General features: G+C 38.1%; 1 protein-coding gene across 3 annotated transcripts in view; it reads left to right on the top strand.

Annotated features, from left to right (window-relative positions):
• JAKMIP2 (janus kinase and microtubule interacting protein 2) overlaps positions 1-23,643 on the top strand; it is a gene marked incomplete at both ends in the record, with an annotated part of 65,892 nt that overhangs the window by 33,005 nt on the left and 9,244 nt on the right. For all 3 annotated transcript variants that reach the window (XM_080699217.1, XM_080699219.1, XM_080699218.1), the window contains 8 exons: positions 922-1,020; positions 2,408-2,506; positions 4,466-4,519; positions 5,364-5,429; positions 10,254-10,322; positions 13,339-13,416; positions 15,197-15,400; positions 22,227-22,292. In XM_080699217.1, the coding sequence (XP_080555343.1) occupies positions 922-1,020; positions 2,408-2,506; positions 4,466-4,519; positions 5,364-5,429; positions 10,254-10,322; positions 13,339-13,416; positions 15,197-15,400; positions 22,227-22,292 (735 nt within the window). The remainder of the gene's footprint in view (positions 1-921; positions 1,021-2,407; positions 2,507-4,465; positions 4,520-5,363; positions 5,430-10,253; positions 10,323-13,338; positions 13,417-15,196; positions 15,401-22,226; positions 22,293-23,643) is intronic.

Here is a 23,643-nt window from a genome sequence, read left to right as displayed (position 1 = left end):
CAGTGTGTAGAAATGACACTGATAATCACAGCTAAAACTATAAAGCTAGGTAGTTACTGGATTACTGCAGTTTGGGTATTGAATATTAAGGAGCTTGGTTTTATTCTGAAGGTATTTGAAATTCAGCAAAAGTTGTAAATGAAGAGAGCTATTTTTAAACTATTGTAAGCTTCAAAAATTCCTTGGAGAATAAATTTCAAATGTGATCACCAAAAAAAGGTCAAGTACTTGAGATTATGGATATATGCATGCATACATACATACAAATATATGTATATATACTGTACTGGAGATTGAGCCCAGGGGCATTCTGTCTCTGAGCTATACCCTCAGCCCTATTTTATTTTTTAATTTTGAAATAGGGTCTCACTCAATTACCAGTCAATAGCCTTGAACTTGCATTCCTCCTGTCTCAGCTTTCCAAGTACTGGGATTACAGGTGTGTACCACTATGCCTGACTGAGGTTACAGATATATTAACTGACTTGAGTTAATGATTCCACATTAATATTCACAAGTCACAATATCATTTTATGCTGTAAACCAATAAAATAATAGTCAATTTTTAATAAGATATTTTTCTGACAACTAGTAACTCCAGAAATGAAAGGCATCAATCCCCCTCACACCTGTCCTGAATCTGGTTCTAGTCTGACCCTCCACAAGGGCAATTCACAGGAGCCCTACACTTTATTCCCAGGAACAGAGATGTCTTCTGGAGTTTTTCTCTATGACTCAAAAAACTCAAGTGAAGGATAACCACAAGGAAAGCCAAGCACTGTTTCACTCAGACTCGCTTGGGAATTTTTTCACCATCTAGTTGACATGCTCCCTGAGTAAATGAACACTATTCACGCTTGCTTTGCAAAGTCCTAGTTGCTTTTTGCGCCACTCCTTTAACTTCAGGATTCACTTTATTAGATAGAAAAACAGGAGGCAGAAAATCACCGGCTTCAACAAGAATTACAGGATGCCAGAGACCAGAATGAGCTGCTGGAGTTTCGAAACCTGGAGCTAGAAGTAAGATCATCATGATGATGGTGGTGGTGATGATGAAATTAATGATAACTTGCACTGAGTACACTGGGCTAGGGGATGGATGAAGCACTTCAGATTCAGGCTTTCATGTGAACCTCACAATAACCCTCATGATTTTATCACTGAGACAACTGAGATTAAATAACTTGCCCAAGTCCCCTGAACTAGTGACTGGCAAATCCTTGAAGCAGCGCTTTTCAAATGCTGAACCTTTATAGATAAGTCTTATGAATGATTTTTTTTTTTTTTTGCGGGTCTGGGGATGGAACCCCGAGGCATTCGACCTCCGAGGTACACTCCCTGCCCTATTTTTTTATTCTTTTTATTTTAAAACCAGTCTCACTGAGTTGCAGAGGGCCTCACTAAGTAGCTGAGGCTGTCCGCAAACCGCGATCCTCAGGTCTCAGCCTCCCGAATGCTGGGATTATAAGCATGCGCCACCACGCCCGGCTGATGAATGATTTTTAAGTAATTTAAATAATAGATTCAGTTCTCATTATTTCATTGCTTTTAGATAATGTCTTTTATTGAATTTTGACTCATTGACATGTTACTTTGAAAGTTAGATTTCAAAATGTGTTAGATACGCATTATATACATATATATAAAGTGAGTACTTTAGTAAAATTTGAATTGATAAGTAAACTTAATAGTCTATAAAGCATTTTTACAAAAGAAGGATAAGAAGCCAAGTCATTTTTTTTTAGAAAATATTTTGATTAATCGGGGCAAATTTCAGGTGTTCAGATTTGAGTTGGTTTAGCAAGTCACATAAATCAAACCAGAATTTGATTCTACCATGCAGAATTGGGCATGGGGTCTGGTTGAACATAGGTTGATATGCAAAAGTATACAGGAAAGCCCTATGTGGTTTGCCTGTTATTTTGCCAATGATTTCTTCTTGAGGTTATTTCACATTAGATCTCGACTAAAGTTAGTGGTTGCAATGTTTCACCAAAGAAGAGTAAGCCATTTTTTGAAACATACATATTTTGTTCGTAAAGATTGAGTGGAATGAATATACAAAAGGCTATCTGCTGCTGTTAAACATCTCGCAGTGCCACTCTGTGATATCTGAAAGTTCTAGGTATGCATAGAATTTAAACTGGAACTTCTCTTTCTGCATTTCCTTGATTAAAGATTTGCAAAATGTGAATGGCACCAACTATAAAACTTTCTCCTCTAATATTTAGTTAGCTAGTGAGTTCTTTTCCATTAAGTCTAATCATGAATACCTTGAGTTTAAGTATATTTTGGCCAATGGGCATATTGATACACCGCTGAAATTGCATAGACAACTGGTTTAGTACTTAGCTGGTTGTTTCCTTTTTTAATTTTTAATCCTCATATTTCTTCATTGCATTTCAAGGAGAGAGAGAGAAGATCCCCTCCGTTCAATCTACAAATCCACCCATTCTCCGATGGTGTGAGTGCCCTTCAAATCTACTGTATGAAAGAAGGTGTCAAGGTAGGCAAATATCGTATCGTTGATACCTGTAGAAATTAGAAAAATTGAAAATTGGAAAAGGGGAGGTTGCTTGTGAATATCGCGTCTTTCAGTCACTGGATGTCACTTTGATACAAACCATAGGAACTGAAAATACATCTACTGGAAAAATCAATAGAACAAAATAATTGTGTGGCAGATATATGAATAGTAATAACAAAGAAAATAAGTAGGTGTCATCATTTAGAACAGAGGCACATAAAGAAGATGTAGAATCAAAATATAAGATAATTAGGTTTAATTATCTAAGGGCAATTTGAAATAAAGTCAATACTTCAAGAAGTATATTCTCAGGGTGAGGGGTGCAGCTCAGTGGTAGAGTGCTTCTAGCACATGCAGGGCTATGGGTTCTATCACCAGCTCTGGAGAAAGGGAAAAAAAAAGCAGCATCAGGTCTGCCAGGTAAAAAAGAAAGTATTTGCTGAGTCCCTTTGCTGTGACTTTCTACGCACCGTGGAATTTATTCTCATAGGATTTGGAAGTTAGAGGAAACTTTCAAAGTCATCTAGTTCACCCTCTCTTTTGATGTGTTTAATTTAGGGAGGATTTTCATTTGAGAAGTGTTTAGTGTATAAAACATGTTGCTTACTTAAAAATAAAATCTAGCCAGGCATGGTGGCACACGCTTGTAATCCCAGCACTTGGGAGGCTGAGATAGGAGGATTGCACAAGTTCGAAGCCAGCCTCAGCTACTTAGTGAGGCTCTCAGAAACTTAGTAAGACCCTGTTTCCAAATAAAGTATAAAACAGGTCTGGGAGTATAGACAGGAGGTAGAAAAGCCCCTGGGTTCCACGCCCAATACCAAGTATACCTGTGTGGTTCCCTATGACACAGAGCTAGGCTTTGCTCCCCTAGTGGTAGAGTTCGGCTACACTGCTCTTTGAACATGAGAAAGAGGATGGAGTAGTACTAATGAGGTTAAAAAAATGTGGGATAGAAATTAGGTAGTAAAATTGTGCTTCATTGTCTTCCATTTTAAACTACTTTATGGTGTTTAAACTTCTGGCCTTCCCTCACCTACAATAAAATTTATAGATCAAAGTAATTTTTAATTTAATTTCAATTAAATAAGAATAATTGTCTTTGTCTTTTCTTGAGACACATTTTTCTTAAATAAATCACAAACAAGCTCATCCACTTCAAACAGACTTAGACTTAAGGACTAGAATAAAAAATAAGCTGTTTTTCATAAGATGAAATTCATGCTGTCTAAAAAAAGAAAATGGTTTTCTATATAACAGTCAAAAATCAAGCAGACCATAATTCCTCTAGGTAGAACAAAATTATTTCTTTACATTACTTTCTTTTTTTTTTTTTTTTGTGGGTCTGGGGATGGAACCCAGGGGCATTTGACTTCCGAGCTACACCCCCTGCCCTGTTTTTTATTCTTTTTATTTTGAAACCAGGTCTCACTGAGTTGCAGAGGACCTCACTAAGTGGCTGAGGCTGTCCGCGAACTGTGATCCTCCCATCTCAGCCCCCCGAATGCTGGGATTACAAGCATGCACCAGCACGCCCGGCTTTTATTACTTTCTTTATGCCTAAAACATAGCACAATTAGACAAATATTTGGCAGTTAAAAGACCATGTTAATGACCATATCCCAAGCCCTTCCTTTATGCTAGGCTCTTTCATGAATGGCCTTTTTATTTTCTACACCAGCCTATGAAGCAGATATTTATTATTTCTATTTTACAACTGAGAAAACCGAGAATAAATGTTAAGTCTCCCCCGCCCCCACCCAAGTTTACACAGTTTATAAGAAGAAGAGTGAAAACTTAAAACCAGGTATATGTGATTGAAACAGCACACAGAAATACAGGCCCTGAAATGTCTTCCTTAATTTCACACTGCAGCACTGGCCGATTAGGAAGTCATATCTGTGACTTTGTCCTCAATGCTTTTCTTTGATTTTGCAGGATGTGAATATCCCTGATCTTATAAAGCAGCTTGATATCTTGGGCGATAACGGGGTACGTAATAAATTGATTAAGTATGGTAAAGGTGCAAATTTGCCTAAAGAAAGATGAGCAATATTTCAGTGTGAAAAATACTAGCAAGTGAGACACCATCTTCCTTTATGAGCCTAGCTGCCTGGAGGGAAGCACAATGCATGGAATGACCTGGCTAAGAGACAGTGTGTCTGTATCTCAGGAAGGTAGTGTTAGAAATGAGACCTGGTAGAGTGAGCATCGAACACTTCTGCAGTGATGAAAGCTAATTACTTACTGTCTGACGGTTGCTCAGAGGCATCAAATGTGAATTAATCAGGCAGTTGTAGATGCTGCTAAATACTAGGGTTGTTGGCAGCTTCATAAAAATGGACTAGAAAGCTCTAATCCCTTATATTTCTCAACACTCCTTCCAGACAGGGTGGAGGCATATGAATTCAGTGGGGGCATCCATTGTCATACTAGATGAATAATTCGGTAGGTTGAAGGAGTCACTGTGTTTTTGAAAAATTATCCTGAAAAATTATCAAAAGAGCAAACAGAATCAATAAAATCATATCCAAACTGCTCTTTATTTCATTTGATTTTTATTTTTCTTGTAACATAGCCATTAATGAAGTAAGCTCGCAGAGACACAAAATCAAGTCAGTATTAAGGAAATGTAAAAGAAAAAAAAAATCACATTTAATATCCCTCTTTTGGGTTTTGAGTTAACTCTTTGTTAAGCATTATTACTAAACAGAATAGGAATTTGTTAAGCTTCCACACATCTATCTCCAGTCGTGTCTGTGGCAGCAGTTATTTTCTGTAGGGTAAACATTATAAATACTTTTAACTTATTACCTTTCTTTTTTATTCTTCACAGAATTTAAGAAATGAAGAACAAGTGGCCATAATTCAGGCCAGCACCGTGCTGTCCCTAGCAGAGAAGGTAATAAGTCACACTAACATTTCAAATCATTCCCATCTGGCTTAACATCTAAAGATCAGGGGTGGGTATGAAGGACATTTCCTTTGCACATGATTTTGCATTATTGAATACCTGTAATAAATGTGATCTATCCCAGAGAGAATGAGAACACAGAAAAAATACACACACACACACACACACACACACACACACACACACACACATAGGACAAGTGGATTCCTTTTACTCTAAAGCCCTTAAAAGATAAATCATTCTTAGAAAAGGGGAAATCTGCCGGGCGTGGTGGCACACGCTTGTAATCCCCGCGCTTGGGAGGCTGAGACAGGAGGACTGCATGGGTTCGAAGCCAGCCTCAGCTACTTACTGAGGCTCTCAGCAACTCAGTGAGACCCTGTTTCCAAATAAAATATAAAAAAAGGTCTGGGAGTATAGCCCAGAGGTAGGAAGCCTCTGGGTTCCACTTCCAGTACCACCAAAAAAAGAAAAAAAGGGAAAATCTTCTATCTTCTGCATTTCGTTATTCAACCAATACCTACCAAACAGGGAAGCCAATAAATAAGGGTGCTGTTGGGAGGTGGTAATGGAGGCGATGTTCTTGCCACAGACTTCTCCTTGGTGTCTATAGATCTATTGTTCCCTTTGATTCTGTAGCTTGTTGGTGGCTCACAGCAGTCCTGAGAGCCCTACTGAGGGACCTGTCTCAGAAAAGCAAATTTGGCGTGCTCTTGCCGCCCCCTGGTGTCTAAACGTGGTAAGTAGCAAGGCAGGGAGAGGAGGAAAGAGACAAATGAGATCACTTGTGTTTCTGGTGCATAGCTAGGGGTCATGTGCTCATGTTTGGATCCAATGAGAGTCAGAGCGAATACATTCATCGAGGTGCTTTTTAATTTCTGAAATGCCCAAAATATCTTCTTGAAAATTAAATGAAACCAAAAGCCATTCATTGGCTCTCTCCAGTCTGAAATAAAGGAATTCTGAAGGTCAAGATCTGTCACTCAAAATAATGATGGAAGTTGAAAAGGAAGGGGAGGGACAAGAAAGAAGTATTGTTAGAGAACAAGAAGATGCTTAAGAAACACCCCGATTTAAGCAAACCAAGTCTTATTTTAAAAGAGGACATTTGCTGACCACTGAGAAAATTTTAAAACGGACTACATATCAAGATATATGACTACAGTGTACCCAAAAAAAGTAAAAACAAAAGAAGAAAAGAAACTTCACAAGTTAGTAAATGAGTCTACAAAAGCAAAAAAAAAAAAAAAACAGCATAAATTAATGTTACTTCAGCAAAATGTGAACATGGCCTTTTTTTTTTTAAAGATGAAATGACATAAAAGCTGGTATTTGCTCTTTGAAAGCCTTTTTTCTTCACAATTTAATTACAGACCTGATGATTTCTTTCCTCTCCCACAAAGTAAGAGCACCACATTGTCCCTAACAGAAGGTCCAGAACCCAGTTTGGCAAGAAGATTCAGCCTGGGACTTGACCTTTATTTACTTATTTCTCTAGCATTTCCTCTCTCTTTCCCTTTCTCTTCTCTCTATCTCTATCTTTACTCCCTGGCCCTTTACCCCTCTCTCCCTTTGCTTGGATAGATCTTAATCATTAGACATTCCCATACACCAAGCCCAGCTGGGTTCCCACAAAGACCTCTGCTTCTGCTGCCTAGAAATATATATACATTATCATTGTGTGTGTGTGTGTGTGTGTGTGTGTGTGTTAGTGCTAAGGATTGAAGACAGGAACATTCTATCTCTGAGCTATACCCCCAGCTCTATTTTTTTTTTTTAATTTGGAAATAGGGTCTCATTAAGTTGCAGAGGACCTCACTAATTGCCGAGGCTGGCTTCAAACCTGTGATTCTCCTGTCTCAGCCTCCTAAGTGCTGGGATTATAGGTGTGTGCCATCATGCCCAGCTCTCTGTCCAGATTTTAACAATTATATTGCAACGGCCCATTTTCTTTTATTAAACTTGCCAATCTGCTTGCTTGCAGTACTGGGGATAGAACCCAGGGGCATTCTACCTCCGAGCCACACCCCAGCCCTATTTTTTTTTTAAATAGGGTCTCATTGAGTTGCAAAGGACTTCACTAAGTAGCAGAGGCTGTCCGTTAACCACAATACTCCTGTCTCAGCCCCGGAATACTGTGATTACAAGCGTGCGCCGCCATGCCAGGCTTACCATCTGCTTTCCACTACACCTTAGGCCCATGAGAGCACATAGAGTGTCTCTTTCCTTTTCCCCCTTGCTTTTCATTCAGAAAGGTATGTGATGGATGAGTGTTCACTAAAGAAATAAATGAGCTTGTGAACGTCTACAGGACACCATTCCAGTGATAGAGAAAACACAGAATTGGCACCGGCAGTTCTGGACATTTAGTAATGGTAACCAGAGAGCCTCAGAAAGGCCACAATTCTTTAGTGTAAGAAAATTTGCCTTGGTTCAGGACTGCAAAGAAAACTTGGGCTAATTATCTGCAAGGTACAGAATAAAGAGGTGAAAGGAAAGAGAAGTAACCTCATGTGCTTGGTGTTTACTTGGACTCATCAGTCCGAATCAGCTGGTGCCCAGTGTGTGTGTATTACAGAGTGCATGGATCATAATGAACATTTGTGAGAGGTTTCTTTTGAGAATACACACTGTTCTGACTGCTCTATCTAAGTAGTATTGCTGTGGTATTTTACACAAGGAACCAACGACAGACTGCACAAGTTCACACTGCTGGAAGTTAATACAGTCAGTCTGGACAGCAAAGTCCATAACTGTAACTGTCGCACCGAACTTCCCCTGAAGCATTCTATTAAAAACAGAAAGTAGGCCATGCAGAGGACAGAGCAGCTGGGCTCTCATAGCTGGGGTGAATTAGTACATGCCTCCACTTACCTCCTCTGCAAGACAAGTGTCTGTAGGATTCCACTGAAAAACACAGGGTGATGGCCATGTGCTTAGTACTGAGGCAGAAAGTGAGAAACCAAAGAACCAAGGCACAAGCCGCCCTAAAAGTGCTCATGGTCCATCAACTGCTATTTATGTAGAACTCTGTGATTCACAAATTAAAGTCACCTCCTACCTTGGGGATTGAAAGATAAGTTTCTACTCCCAAGTAATTTTAAATGTCAGCCTTGAATTCTCTGAGATCACAAATTTGAATACGAGAGTTTGATCTTTAGCCAGAGTTCATGCCTAGACAAAATTCCAGCAAGGAAATCCTATTGTGCTGTTTTATTAAAACACAGTAACAGTGACCTTATGTGAGAAAAACACAGGCAGGTACCATATGAAGCACTGCACATATATTGTCTCATTGTTACTCTCCTCCAATCCAATTTTCGTTTTACACAGAAGGAAACTAGGAATGGGGATGGATATTCAGTAACTTGTCTTGGACTGCCCTGATAGTAAAGAACAGGAGCCAACATATATTTCTATGTCTTTCTCAATGAAGAATGGGTAGCAGGCAGGAGGAAGAATTTTTGTAAAATCTAACAATATAAAAGAATCCATAGCTTTTGGCTGAAATTTATTTTAAGAAGCTATGTGCTAGACACAGAGGGCTGAGAGATCATCTCTCGACATGCCTTTTGTCTTTTACCAGGATCTTTGCAGTCAAGGGTGGGTGCACATGGCGTCTCTACATAAATATCAAGTCTCTAGTATATTGAAAAGCTTAGTGCACCCATAATCTATCACAAGTAAACAAAAGAGAAAACCCTAATACATGCAAATACACATGAATTTCTTCTTTAATCTTCACATTATTATTAACCCTACTTTACATTTTAGAAACTTGAGGCTGAGAAATAAGATTACTTTTCAAGGTCACCCAGTCTTAAAAAGCTAGAATTGAATTCAAGCCAACATGTTCTCCCTGCAGAACCCACATGCTTCTATAGTATACCCTGTTGCCCTTCTAACACATCAGCTGATATTTAACTTAATAGAGACCCATATAGTAATTTGTTCTACCAAACCAGATATGTGATACACTTAATACTGTATTATTCAAAGTTTAAAATCATTTGTTTATCAATTCTAACATCAATATCACAGAATGGTATATTAGGAAACATAAATTTCTTTGATTTGATGTATTTGACATGTCCCCACATGAAAATAATTTACCACTTTGCTATAATTCATTTTATATATTGAAAACTCATGGATAACTCATCATACTTCCTCCACCGTCAATCTGTAACAACATTTTATGTGGTATCATTTCTTCTTGGTATTTTCTCCTGTTTCTTTGCTTGTTTGGTTTGTGGTACTGAGGATTGAATTCAGAGAATTCTACCTCTAAGTTACACTGCCGCCACCTATTTTATTTTGAAACTGGATCTTACTAAGTTGTGGATGGCCTGAGTTGCTGAGGCTGGCTGCGAACCTGAGATCCTCCTGCCTTGGCCTCCTAAGTCCTGGGGTTACAGATGTGTGCCACCACGCCTGGCTCCCTCTTCTTTTTTCCCCAAATATCTTTCACTCTTCCTTGAGACCTCAGTGCAACTCTCACTTCCAGGAAATCTCCCTGTGCCCTCCAGTGGGGTCAAAAGTCCTTGTTGGTCTTTATTCATCATCACAGCCCTCATCCTTAGAGCAGTGCCTGATGTGTGGTGGACACTGGTGAACTTCTTTGTTAAAGAATGATGCATGGACATCTCTAACCTTGTGTCTGAACTGTGAGATTAAGTTTTCAGAGTTCAGCCTGCCTCCTGAGATAGTAGGGGAGGAGCCTGAGAGCCCCAGTGTGTAGATCAGGATTTGTACACCACATTGGGTAACTGTACCTGATAATTTTGGGCATTTTGTCTTGTTAACTCCTAGTGGATCCAGCAGATTGAAGGAGCAGAGGCGGCCCTGCACCAGAAAATGATGGAACTGGAAAGTGACATGGTGAGTACAAAGTGAGGGATTCACAGAAATTAAGAAAAAATTATAAGGCACATGCAGAATGAAAGTCGCCCCTGCCAGTTTTATTTGGCACTGAAGAAAGTTTGTAATCTTCCTGTTCATTTGTGTGCAGACTGAGGAATAAAATTTGAGACATATCCAACAATTTCCAGGTATATTCTCCCAAAAAAGCATCTTGTGTTTTAGTAATATTTCTAAAACCAAAGCTACAAATTTTTTTTGAATTCAGTGTTTTCTTTCTTAGGCTAAATAATTTTTCTACTGAATATAATTATCAAGTAAAAATTATGAAGTTGGGCATGGTGGCGCACACTTGTAATCCCAGCATTTGGGAGGCTGAGACAGGAGGATCGCGGTTCGCGGACAGCCTCAGCTACTTAGTGAGGCCCTCTGCAACTTAATGAGACCCTGTTTCAAAATAAAGAATACAAAATAGGGCAGGGGGTGTAGCTCGGAGGTCAAATGCCTCTGGGTTCCATCCCCAGACCCAGAAAAAAAAAATTACGGAAATTGTGGATGTAAGTCTGATTTTTAAAAATCCCCAAATCACTTCCATCTATTAGGATGGCCATTAGAAAGAATTAAAAAAAAAAACATGTGGATCAAAAATTAGAATCCTTACAAACTATTGGAAATGTAAAATGGCATAGTCCATATGGAAAACAGTATGGTAATTGCCCCAAAATTTCAAAATTGAATTATATAATCCAGAAATAACACTTCTGGCATGTGTGTGTGTGTGTGTGTGTGTGTGTGTGTGTGTGTAGATAGATAGATAGATAGATAGATAGATCTTCCAAGAAAACTGAAAGCAGGGTTTGGAGGATATATTTGTATAGCATAGTTATAGTGACATTATGAACAAAATATGGAAGTAACAAAAATGTTCTTTAATGGCTAAATGGGTAAATTTAAATTTTTAATATAAATCAGTCTTTAAAAAGATTAATGAAGGTAATAATTTAGCTATGTACATACATAAAGTTATCAATACCAATCTCAATGTCATGAAGGGGAAAGAGAGGAATCTGGGAGAAAACACAGCAAGTGCTGTGTGAATGTCTGTTCCTATCACTCTATACCACATATGATGTAGAATTACAATGCACCAGTACAAATATACAAAGTAAAATAAAAAAGAAAGGAGGTTCTAACACAAACTACAATGTGGATGAACTTTAATGACACCGTGTTAAGTGCAATAAGCTAGTCACAAGAAAATAAATACTATATAATTTCACTCATGTAAGTTACGAGAGTAGTCAAACTCAGATAAAGAGAAAGATTGATTACCAAATTTTGAGAGGAAAGGAAAATGGAGTTATTTAATAAGAATAGTTCTGCAAGATAAATTAAGTTCTGGACATTGGTTGCGTAAGAATGTGAATGTGCTTCACATGACTGAACCGTGCACTTAAAAATGGTTATACTGTACATTTTATGCTACGTGTGTTTTATAATTTTAAAATTTAAATCCTCAAGTGTAGAAAGTGGTTATTTTTAACTTAAAGCAATGTATAGAATTTTATAGTAAGACTTTGTTAATGTTATTTTTTTATTGGTGCATTGTAGTCATACATCTTAATGGGATAAAAAGACATACATGCACACATCACCCAATTAGCCCTTACCCAAACCCCACTCCATTCCCTCCCCATCCATTTTTCTGTAGATTCCTATTGCTTAGGAAATTCTGTAGTAAGAATAACAACTTGTATTTACATAACATGTTACAGCTTTATAAATTATTTGTTTATATTTTATACAGAGTTCGCACTGTATAAAATATAAAAAAGCTTATAACAACAACTCTTTGTTTTCAAAATCATTCTCGAAAGCTCTTTGAATGCGCAATCACTACATGCAATCAGCCTTCTCCAGACACTGTCCTAGGCCCTGGAACCCAGGGATGATCAGGAAAGGCAACCACACAATGACTACATTCTCTCAAAAATCAGAACAACTGAGGTTTCCCCAGAGTTGGAATAGGTTCTTATTTCTTCAGTTCATCACTGAAAGAAATAATTGACTTGCACATGTGACTATATTATACACAAAGACAGAGTCTGAAATGTTATTGGCAAGATGCTCATGATATGACAAGCCAGCAGGAACTGAGACTAAGTTCGGAAACATGAGATTTAGGTCTCTCGGTTCACACCAGCTTTGTGGTTGGGCAGACACCCACTCATCATGTGGCAGTGTGAGCAGAATCACCCCGTTTTTGAAATTTTTGCATCTTTGTGTTTGCTAATTGTATACAGATGAATTTCAAGAAGTTAAGTTTGTTTAGTACAGTGTTGCTATGTTATATTTCATAACATCCTTACAAAAATATACTTTCACAACATGCAGTTGTCTCTTTGTGTTCAGTGGAGATTTCTTTCAGGACCTTCAAGAGATACCAGAATCCATGGATAGTTAAGTCCCTCTTATAAAATGCCATGGTATTTGTATATAGGCTGTACAAATTCTTTTTTTTTATTTGAAATCATATCTAGATTATCTTTAGTATCTAATACAATGTAAATGTTATTTTTAAATGTCATAGTGTACTTTTATAGGGAATATTGAAAATAAAAACATTCTGTATGTGTACAGATATAATTTTTTTTCAAATATTTTCACTCTGTAGTTGATTGAGTTCCCAGAGGCAAAATATAGAGTGCCAACCGTACTTAACACAGATAGACTTACGATTTAACACTTATCTCGTCTCGGTCCATACTAAATTTCCCACTCTCAGATTGGCATAAAAATCTTTTAGAGCATTCCCTGTGGATTGTTCATTATGTCTTTTATGCTTCTATTGATTTTTACATTCCCTGTGTGGGGCCATGAAAGTTGAACTGTTTCCCTAACAGACAAAAATCTATGACTCTACAAATACTAGTGATTTGTCTTATGTTGGAATTTGAGAAAACATTAATCAATATAATTTATATGGTACTTTCTAGTTAACCAACTGTATATTTATCAACATGGCCCTTTATTATAGGAACAGTTCTGCAAAATAAAAGGCTATTTGGAGGAAGAACTAGACTACAGGAAACAAGCTCTTGACCAAGCATACATGGTAGGTACACGGAATGGAGTATTTACCATTGCATATTATGGGAAAAGAAACCTATTTAATTTATTATGCCATGTATTTGAACAGACCACAACACATAGACCATTTATTATTTATTGGTTTCTAGCTCTAATTTGAGAACAAAAGTATCTCTCTTTTCTGTTTTCATGTTTTATAGTAATTAACAGATAAGTATACTTCAGTTTTTAAATTTTAATTTATTTTGTAAATAAAATTTTGATGAAAGACATATTGGATGGCAGTGTAGATTAAAGAGAAATTTCACTAAATCAAGCCTAGTCATTTGGATAGCCAATATAATGGTAAGTAATATTGTTTTATGCATATTTTATGACTTATGAGGAAGTCTTGAGAGAAAAAAAAAAAAAAAAAAAAACGTTGCCCAAGTTGTTAAATGGGTCTTGTATAATTCTGACTCCAGATCCATGGGGCAGCCCCAGTAGGTGAGGGCCTGCTTGTGAGTGGACTCTCCCTGTTTCTAACTTATGGAAGATTTTTCTAATTGAGGCTCACATTGGACCTCTTCTTCCTTACCAAGTTCATATTACAAAATGCCCAATACTGGCTCTCACTTGCATTTTGTCTTTTCTTATGTCTTGTCCCCATTAATTCATTGTAATGAATTAAAAAAACACAAATTTGAAGAATATTTCAAGAAGTTGTTAGCAGAGGTTTTTATAATGCTTTACTGGAAGCAGCCTGAGTCACTTTTAGGAAAAGAATGATCTACTTAGCCCCTGCTTGTAACAAAGATGAATTAGTCTTCCCCCTCCAAAATGAACATAAGATTCTGGAATTGTTTAATGGGGAAAAGAAGAGAATGAAAATGGGTTACTAGTTAGAGAATAAGGAAATGATTTTCCTTCCTACCCTATTACCCTTGTCTCTTCTACCTGTACAAATTAAGATGATATTTATGTGGCTCCTAAAAATATTGCATCCTCAGTGAAAAAACTGTATTTAACTTTGAATAGATAAGGTGCTTAGTCTAGATAGGAGCTAGGAAAAGACACCCTAACAGGGCATGGTCAGTCACTCCTTTCAAAGTTATAGAGGATAACAATATAGATTTTGGCAACCACATCTGAAATGTATAAAAAAAAACAAAGGCAAAAACACTTCATCTGTCAAAGCAAGGACTCAGAGAGGAATGCTAGCACCTGAGCCACAGCAATCTCAGCCTATGAACAGACAGGCCAAGACTCCAGGCCATTTTGAAACCTATTTCCTAATTTTCATTTCAGGGGAAAACATAGAGACCATAAAGCCATCTTCAAGTATAGAGAGTTGTGTAGAAGAGAGGAGGCTTTCTGTGTAAGAAATATATATCCAGTTTCAAGCATTTATTCCAACTTAGCCCACTGATTTCTGCAAGGATAGTCATCCTGATAAATGTTTTCAAATATCTGAGAGGCAAGTGGAAAGAGAAAATACATTCTCAGTTACATTTGCGAATAGAGGGAGGCACAGTTATTAGAACAAAGGGCTTTCTAAAAATGAAAAGCATACACAATGGACAGGATCCCAAGGAGGAAAACCAATTTCTCTTTCTAGGGCAGTTTACAGTTTGCATGGCTTCACTGGGTCTCATCAAGGGAATGTTCAAGAGGGTAACTGGGCTAAAAACCTTTGAAATTCTACACTCAGATCCAGTGAGACTAGAGCCTTTTATCCCTGTGCACAGCCACCCACAGGTGTGTATTCCCACACCACACACAAATGCTCAGTTCCAAAGTTAGACTTTTCTAATTTTATTTGCCAGAGAATCCAGGAACTAGAAGCTACTTTGTACAATGCTCTGCAGCAAGAGACCGTTATCAAGTTTGGTGAATTATTAAGTGAAAAACAGCAAGAGGAGCTGAGGACGGCAGTAGAAAAGTTACGGCGGCAGATGCTGAGGAAGAGCAGAGAGTATGACTGTCAGATTCTCCAGGAGAGAATGGAGCTCTTACAGCAAGCCCATCAGGTGAGGCCCAGTCCCTCTATCTCAGTAGGTTAGTACTAAGCAAGTATGACTTAGTACTAAGTACATGATATTGAATGTAATAAGTGTGAAGAAGCTCAGGAGATTTTCTGATGCTGAAACAAATGTTTTCCATGGTAACTCAACATAGGATGACAGTTTGTAATGATTCAATATTGAGAAAATTGGCATTTCAAAAGAATTGCGTATTGCTATCATTTGTAGAACTTCTTTGGCATAAAATCCCCTTGAATCTCATGGAGCCTGATGACTCCCTTACGCATGGAAGCACGACACTGTCTCTTCAGGGTGGAAATGGTGCTTCCCTCTCCTTGGTCATTCCAGTCCATCATCATGCCTGGCCAAGTAATCTGAACAGGGTGAAAGAGAACTAGGGCCTTTCTCTTTATTCCCAGAACAAACAGCACAAGAAGATGTGGAAACTGCTGCATATTAACTGGCATTTTCTACATGTCAGGAACTAAACTAAATGCTGTACTTATATAATTTTATTTAATCTCCACAATAGCCCTACAAGGTAAGTATTCTTATCACAAATTGGAGAGAAAAGTGCTTAAGTGATTTGCCCAGTATCACACAGATAAGTAAGCAACAGAGCCAGGACTATAACCCGGATCTGTCTGATGCCAAGACAGGTGAACATAACCATTGTGTAGTACCGTGATATGTAGCTAAGTCATCTGTGATTCATAGGATTCATGTAGACACAAGGCTCCCAATAGACATTTGATATGAATTTCCATCCAAATTTCTTCATTTGTGTTATAGCTTCACAAGTGAGGGACAGGGCCCTGGCCAAAAAGCAAGTTTAACAAGAATTCTAGAGTTGAAAGTGCCAGGCTATAGCATTTAGTATTCAGAGCTGTAAGAAGCAACTAGTATAAAATCTAGATGGGATATAAAGGACGTAAGGATTATGTGCTCATCAGGAAAGAAGGTGGGTGGCAAAGGAACCAAAATTATTTTATGACAGCAGTAAAAACAACTGATAGGAATATGACACCTGGTATATTTCAGATACAGGAACTTAGTGCATCTTTAAAAATCAACAGTTTGCCCAAATTAGTAGGAAACTCTGAAATTATTTGTCATAGAGATGATATACACGTGCATGGCTCTAGCAATACACGTTCAGTGTCCATCACAAAGGCTTGTGTTTGACCTCTGCAAAGATTTTTAAGCCTTTAATTATAGACTGTGACAACCTTGCATCATTTTGCCTATTTCTATTTTTTCTTTCTGTTAAAGGATAAAAGTGTCCTCTGAACAAATGTCTTATGCTGATATAGCATGTAATTAATTTCAACAAATTGAGAGTGTGTCTTAAAACCACAGAAGTGTTTATTTTTAAGATGGACTAATAGATATGTAAATCTATTTATTATTAAAATAAACCTTGTCCTTCCAAGTCTGTCTTTAACCATTTATCTGTGGTACTTCTCTCCTGAAAGAATTGCATTTATTTGTTTTAGTGGTCCACTCTGAGCTGATAGGCTCATTATTATTTCTCAGACTCAGAGAATTCCACTGACATTTTTCCATCTTCCAAACAATTGCTTATTAGAGCATGCCTTTTCCATTATATCTTATTCTCCTTCCCTTTTAAGTAGTAGCTTAATTTCAGTTAATTACTCCAGAAGATATTGGCCAATAATTGCCATATATAATTATACAATGTACACTAACATCTAGAGCATATAATAGCCGTTTGCTAGACATTCCTGCTTGAATGTTTTAGAGTGAATTCAAATATACATTCTTATCCTTACTTCTCTTCTCTATTCTCACCTGCCTCTTTTGGTCAGTAGCAAGACCTTATCCCAGATCACTTAGGCTAGAAAAGCCAGAGTCTTACCTTCAAGAGTTAAAGTAGCCACATCCAACTGGCATTCCTCCTAAAGTGTCTTTGAAGCTGGTCCATTTGTTGACACCTGTCCCTGTAGACATGTGCAGGACCCTTCATTATTGCAACATCTTTCAAGTGCTGAGAAATGTCTTCTGAAGTAACCCAAATCCAACATCTTACGCATGTGTTTAAACATTTAAATTCATTAATCAATGTTATATACTGTTCAAGACAGGGAAGTCACCATGTACCCTGACTTCACAAAATGTAGATCTATAGAGACAAAGGACACTAACATAAAGAAAACCAGTTATGATATATCTTGACAAATAGCCTTTAGAAAGCACCTGCAGGTGCCCCGCAGACCTATTTGTGGTGAAGACTTCTTCTCTCCCTTTAGTTATCATGCCTATCAGCGTAGATTCTCCTTTCTCTCCTCCTGGTACATTCTTGCTCTAAAGTCACTATGGTCTCAATTTCCAGTTAAGTCCTATGCAGATATTTTTAAGGCCTTCATTATCCCGCTGCTATTTGCACCATAACCTATCTTAAAGCAGTGTCTAATGCACATTTTCTTCTTCACTCATGCAAAACTTTCTGGGGCCATGATTTCCCACCTCCAAGCCTTTGCATGATTGCAGAACCTAAAATACCCATCACCTTCCACTGTGTTTATCTGAACGGTCCCATTTTCCAGTCCCAGTTAATGATTTACCTCCTTCAGGATCCTGTCCCCAGGAACAAAGTGGACCTCATGCTGCTGAAGAAACTCTGCCTTTCATATACTCCCATTCAAAACCATATATCGGGAGCCTGCTGGATAGCGAGTGCTAGGAATGGGATGGTGAACAAAGACATCAATCTGTCTTACAGATGGAAAGAGACAAAGAGATAAAAATGAACAATGACCACGGCAATTTCCAAGAGTGTCAATAAGTTCTGTGAAACAGGAGGATGGCAGGATCATGGCCAGCCTCAGCAACTTAGCAAGGCTGTTAACAACTTAGTGAGACCCTGTTTACAAATAAAAATAAAATAGAGCTAGAAGTATTGCTCAGAGATAGAATTCCCCTAGGCTCAATCCCCCATCCCCAAAATGAGTGCTATGGAGAAAATTATACAATATGCATGAATGTGTATGTGAGTTTGGGAGTAGGACTGGCCACTTTGACTGGATGCTCAGAGAAGCCTCTCTGAAGATTTCTAAAACTCAAGGATCCAGCCACACAAAGATCTTGGTAAAATGTTCCAGCGACAGGGATAGCAATGAATGGCTAAGTCCCTAGGTTGGAAATTATAAGAGTCAAAGAACAAGCCAGGTATGGTGGTCCAAAGAGCAGAGAAGAGGCCACCAGGGCTGGAGCACATAGAGTCAGTGTAAGACTGATATGGGATGGAGTCAGAAAGATAAGAAATTAGTAGAAGCCAGATCACATAGGGATTTCTAAGAGTTTGGAGTTTGAGTACAACCCAGATAACTTTTCCTTCTTTTCCTTTCCCAACCTCTTAAACTCAGGGGACTGCTGTGGGCACTTTCACATTTTAAAGGTTCACACTGGCTGCTGTAGAAGGATGTGAGATGGACAAGTTAAGAGCCAGTGAGAGCTGGTAGTAAGCTGTCACCCCAAAACTGATAAGGGATGACAGAGAGATAAAAAAAAAAAGGTAGGAAAGGAATTTACTTTGGGCCTGAAAACATTTTCCACTAGGATGGGAATAAGAACAGAAAGAAATCAAGCCTACATCACACAATGTAGTATGTTGAATTCAATTAACAAATATGTGTGGGCAGTTTCTCCATGCTGACATTGTACTGGAAATCAAAGATTGCTGATGAAATTACATAGGGTTTTTTGCCACTATTTACCTTTTCTACTTACTTTTGCGATTCCCTGTGTTTTAAATTTTGTTTTCCCATCTGGATCTAATACTTCGGGGTACGAATTGATGCGTGTATTCTCCATTACATCCAGCACAGTCTTGAACATGGAAAGAAGGTTCCAGTAAGCACAGACATGAGGGCTGAATAAACCTCCAATAATCTCTCAGTTATGATTTTCTCAATATAATATTTGCCTTGTGCAAGGCCCTGGGCTCAATCCCCAGAACTACCAAATAAATAAATACATCAATAAGTAAATAAATAAATAGTCAAAATAATACTTGTCTCCATATCCGGGAGACATTACTTCCACATTCAAGATGGAAGGCCTAGCACACTGATTCTCTCAATGTATAGCTTTGGAGCATAGCATAGGCAGCACCTATGGAATATACATGAGCACACACATCACACATAAACACATGCCACCAACATTCCAGTCCCATCTACTCTTAAGCATTCCCTGTCATATCCTTTCAAGATCAACCTTGACCAAAGATCTCACTCTAACCAAAGCATACCAGCCAACTCTGCACAAACCTCAGGCTCCTTTAGAGCTGCACTATTCAATCAAAGCACTACTGACATTTTGGATCAGATAATTCTTTATTCTTTATCATGGTGTGGTAGGTGCTCTTCTGTGTATTGTAGAATATTTAGTAGCATCCCTGGACTCTATTTATTAATTCCTAGCTGCATGCACCTCCAGTTGTGATGATAAAAAAAAATGTCCAGACAATTAGAGAGGGGTGATAGGTGCACAATTTGAGAATATACTAAAAACCACTAAATTATACATTTTAACATTTTAACATACATTCTTTTAAAAATAAATTCCCAGAATTCCAAATGTCGTCCTAGCATAGGAGAGTAAAGTCACCCCCAGTTTGAGAACTACTGTTTTAGAGAAAAGCAGCTCTCGTGTCCAAGTTCAAGCACCCTCTGTTCCAGCTTCCTTTCTTTCTTTGCATTGCATTATAAAAACCTCTCTCTATGTATTATAATCACTGCATTTGGCTTCCACTGTTTCTGTCTTGGGTTTCAGTTCCCTATTTTCTACTTATTCCCAACAGAGGCATTAAATAACAAGTAGCCTGCACCGTATGGCCATATGCATGAAACACGAAAAGCCTTCAGATTGCCAACAGTAACTGTGAAATATTTTTCTTACAAATAATTGCATATGTCATGTTAATATACAATTTGTGCTATTTAAATTAGAGGAATGATGTGATTAACAAGTAAATTCAAAGAATCTCAGTTTCTTCTTTCATTTAGATATCAATTTCTTTTTTTCTTTTTTTAAAATTTTTTATTGGTGCATTGTATTTATACATCATAATGGGGTAAAAAACCTGTGTAGACATAAATGCACACATCACCCAGCCAGCCCCCACCTAGTCCCCACCCTGCTCCCTCCCCATCCCTCCCTCCCACGCTTGGCTTAGTGGTCAACTATGATATGAATAAATACCTCGTGTGCTTTAAAGAGTTTCCTTTTCCCCTTCCCATCCCCACAGCTAGGTTGCCTTATTTGCTCCTCTATAGGATCTCCTTTTTAACCTGTAATTCCTCCTATGACCCATTTCACTTTAGCTTTCACATATTAGGGAAAGCATACGATTTCTAACTTTGTCTTTATGATTACTTGTACTTTTTTCTTATGAGGTGATGGTTTGTTTTTCTTGTTTTATTTTGTTTTTGACCTCTGATTTATTCATTCCCTCTAAGGATTATTTTGAAGCATAATTTCTTCTCTTTCTTTGAGAATTGCATGATCCTGTTTCTTAAGGAAATTCCCCCACACACAAACAAGGTCGAAATAAGATTGAAAAGAAGGGTTAACAACAAGAAAACACAATGGGTTTGTTTATATTTGTACAAGTCAGCTTGAGCCATTTTCACTGAGCCTAATAAACGAACTCAAATCTCAGTTCAAATGGTGGATAACGAATCTTGTTTCTTGATCCATGGTTCTGGGACCCACAACTCTCTCCACAAGGATGTGCAGTTCTCATATCTCACACCAGCTCACATTCCCCTATCCAAAACTTGTCTCATGGCTAAGCCCAACATCAGTGGAGTGAAATCTACACCTCTCTCCTAGGGAAGGAATCTGCAGAATGGGTACAGTAGAGAGGGCTGGCATTATTAGTGAGCTTTCCCTGTGACAAAATACCTGGGAAAACTCAACTTAATAACAGAAAATAGTTATTTTGATTCATGGTTTCAGAGGTTCAGTCCATTGCTTTGGGGCCCATCAGGAAACTGCATTATGATGAGAAATATATGATAGAACAAACCTGTTTACTTCATGGTGTCTTAGAAGCAAGGAGAGAGAAGGGGGCTCTGTGTCCTTTAAGACATGCCCCAGTGACCTAAGTTCCCCCCACTAGGCTCTGCCTCCTAGAGAGTTCCAACAGTGCCACAGCCTGGAGACCATGCCTTTAACAAACACATGGGCCTCAGGAGGGCATTTAATATCCAAACCTTAACAGTTGGAACAGTCAGTGACAATGACCACAAGTCTGGGTAATTTTTTAAATCACCTGTAGGTGTAGAAAAACATGTATGTAATGTTTCCAATCGCTAGCATAATGTTAATGTTTTTCTAGAATGTTTTGTGTATTTATTTATTTATTTATTTATTTATTTATTTATTTATTTATTTCTGGGTCTGGGGATGGAACCCAGGGGCATGCGACCTCGGAGCTACACCCCATGTCCTATTTTTTATTCTTTATTTTGAAACCAGGTCTCACTGAGTTGCAGAGGGCCTCAGTAAGTAGCTGAGGCTGTCCGCGAATGGTGATCCTTCGGTCTCAGCCTCCCGAATGCTGGGATTACAAGCGTGAGCCACCATGCCCGCTTGTTTTGTGTTTTAATTTGGTGAAAATATTTTTCTGCACAATTGAACACTTACTAATGTTTTCCTTCTTCTTTTTTTCTTTCTCTCTCTCTTCCTTCCTTTCTTTCTCTTTCTTTCTTCCTTTCTTTCTTTCTTTCTTTCTTTCTTTCTTTCTTTCTTTCTTTCTTTCTTTCTTTCTTTCTTTCTTGCCTTCTTTCTTTCTTTTCTTCAGAGAATCCGTGACTTAGAAGATAAAACAGACATCCAGAAAAGACAGATAAAGGACTTGGAAGAAAAGGTATGTCTCAAGTTCAGTATTATTTTAGATTTTGTTTGTTTAGTCAGAAAGCAACATCGATGTTGTCACCAAGGCTTCTCCTCTCTTCTCAGTTATTGTGAGCCTAGGTGGGTGTAGGTACGGTAAACAGCGCACACCCTCAGCCAGGTGCCCTGAGTACCATAGAGGCTCTGTTATACTGACCTGTCCTGACACTTTTGCCCTCTGTGTTGATTCCTATTCCTCTCTATAAGCATTTTTTTCTTTTCTCAGGTTTATCTTTCTCATCTTCATTTCCTTTCCAAGACTTTCTCCTGAATTTTGTTACTGTACTTTACTTTTTTATTTAAAAATATTTTAGCACCTTTAAAAATTCATTCCCATTATTATTCATAAAACTCCTATTATCCTTATGCAACAGTTTTACCTTTACAATAAGTTCATAAACTTAGGTTGACACATGGTAACTATACCTTCCTGTCCCTTCCCCAGTGGTCTGAAAGAAAAATCGCTTCTTAGCCAAGTGTGGTGGCACACACTTGTAATCTCGGTACTTGGGAGGCTAAAACAGGAGGATCACAGGTTTGCAACCAGCCTCAGGAACCTAGTGAGGCCCTCTGCAACTTAGAGCCTGTTTAAAAAAAATATGGCAAGGGGCATAATTCAGAGATTGAACATTCTTGAAATCAATCCCCAGTAACACACACACAATAAATAAATAAATAAATACATAAATACATAAATACATAAATACATAAATACATAAATACATAAATACATAAATACATAAATACATAAATACATAAATACATAAATGGAAAAAAAAGGAAAGGAAGTTATTTCTTCCTTCTTCCAAGTCTGCCTGTATGTATTTGGGAAATGTAAGATGTAATGTTCTTACAGAAGGCACTTGGAAATGGTTGTGTGTTGAAAGAAGGGACCAGGCTAGAACAGAGATGCTGAGCAAACTGCTATATGCTTCACAGGCTTGCATAACAAGGAACTTTCCTGCCCAAGATGCCAGGAGCATTCCCCTGGGGAATACAGAAAGGATAGCAGAGGTTTCCCCTGGCATCTCAGTCTCATTGACTGGAATATCTACCTGGATGTCAATGTTAAAAAAGAATGCGGCTGTTTTTCACTATCTTCCATGGGCATACAGAGGAAACGAGCAAACCATCTGCCATTCCTAAGACATTAGAATTTGATTCATCCCAAATGAATCTGAGGGAGCTGGTGCGGTCCAGAAGCCATACTTCCAGGCTCCCAGGTCCTTGTACAGGGAGGATCTGCAGGAACTTACGGGGCCTTGGTAAGTGGCTGTGATCCTAACATTACGGCCGTTTCTGTAAAATAAAAGTGCCAATACTTA

This window comes from Muscardinus avellanarius, assembly GCF_963383645.1.
Source record: "Muscardinus avellanarius genome assembly, chromosome: 7".
In the NCBI taxonomy this organism is placed as follows: Eukaryota; Metazoa; Chordata; class Mammalia; order Rodentia; family Gliridae; genus Muscardinus; species Muscardinus avellanarius.
This window is presented reverse-complemented; position numbering and strand designations above follow the sequence as displayed.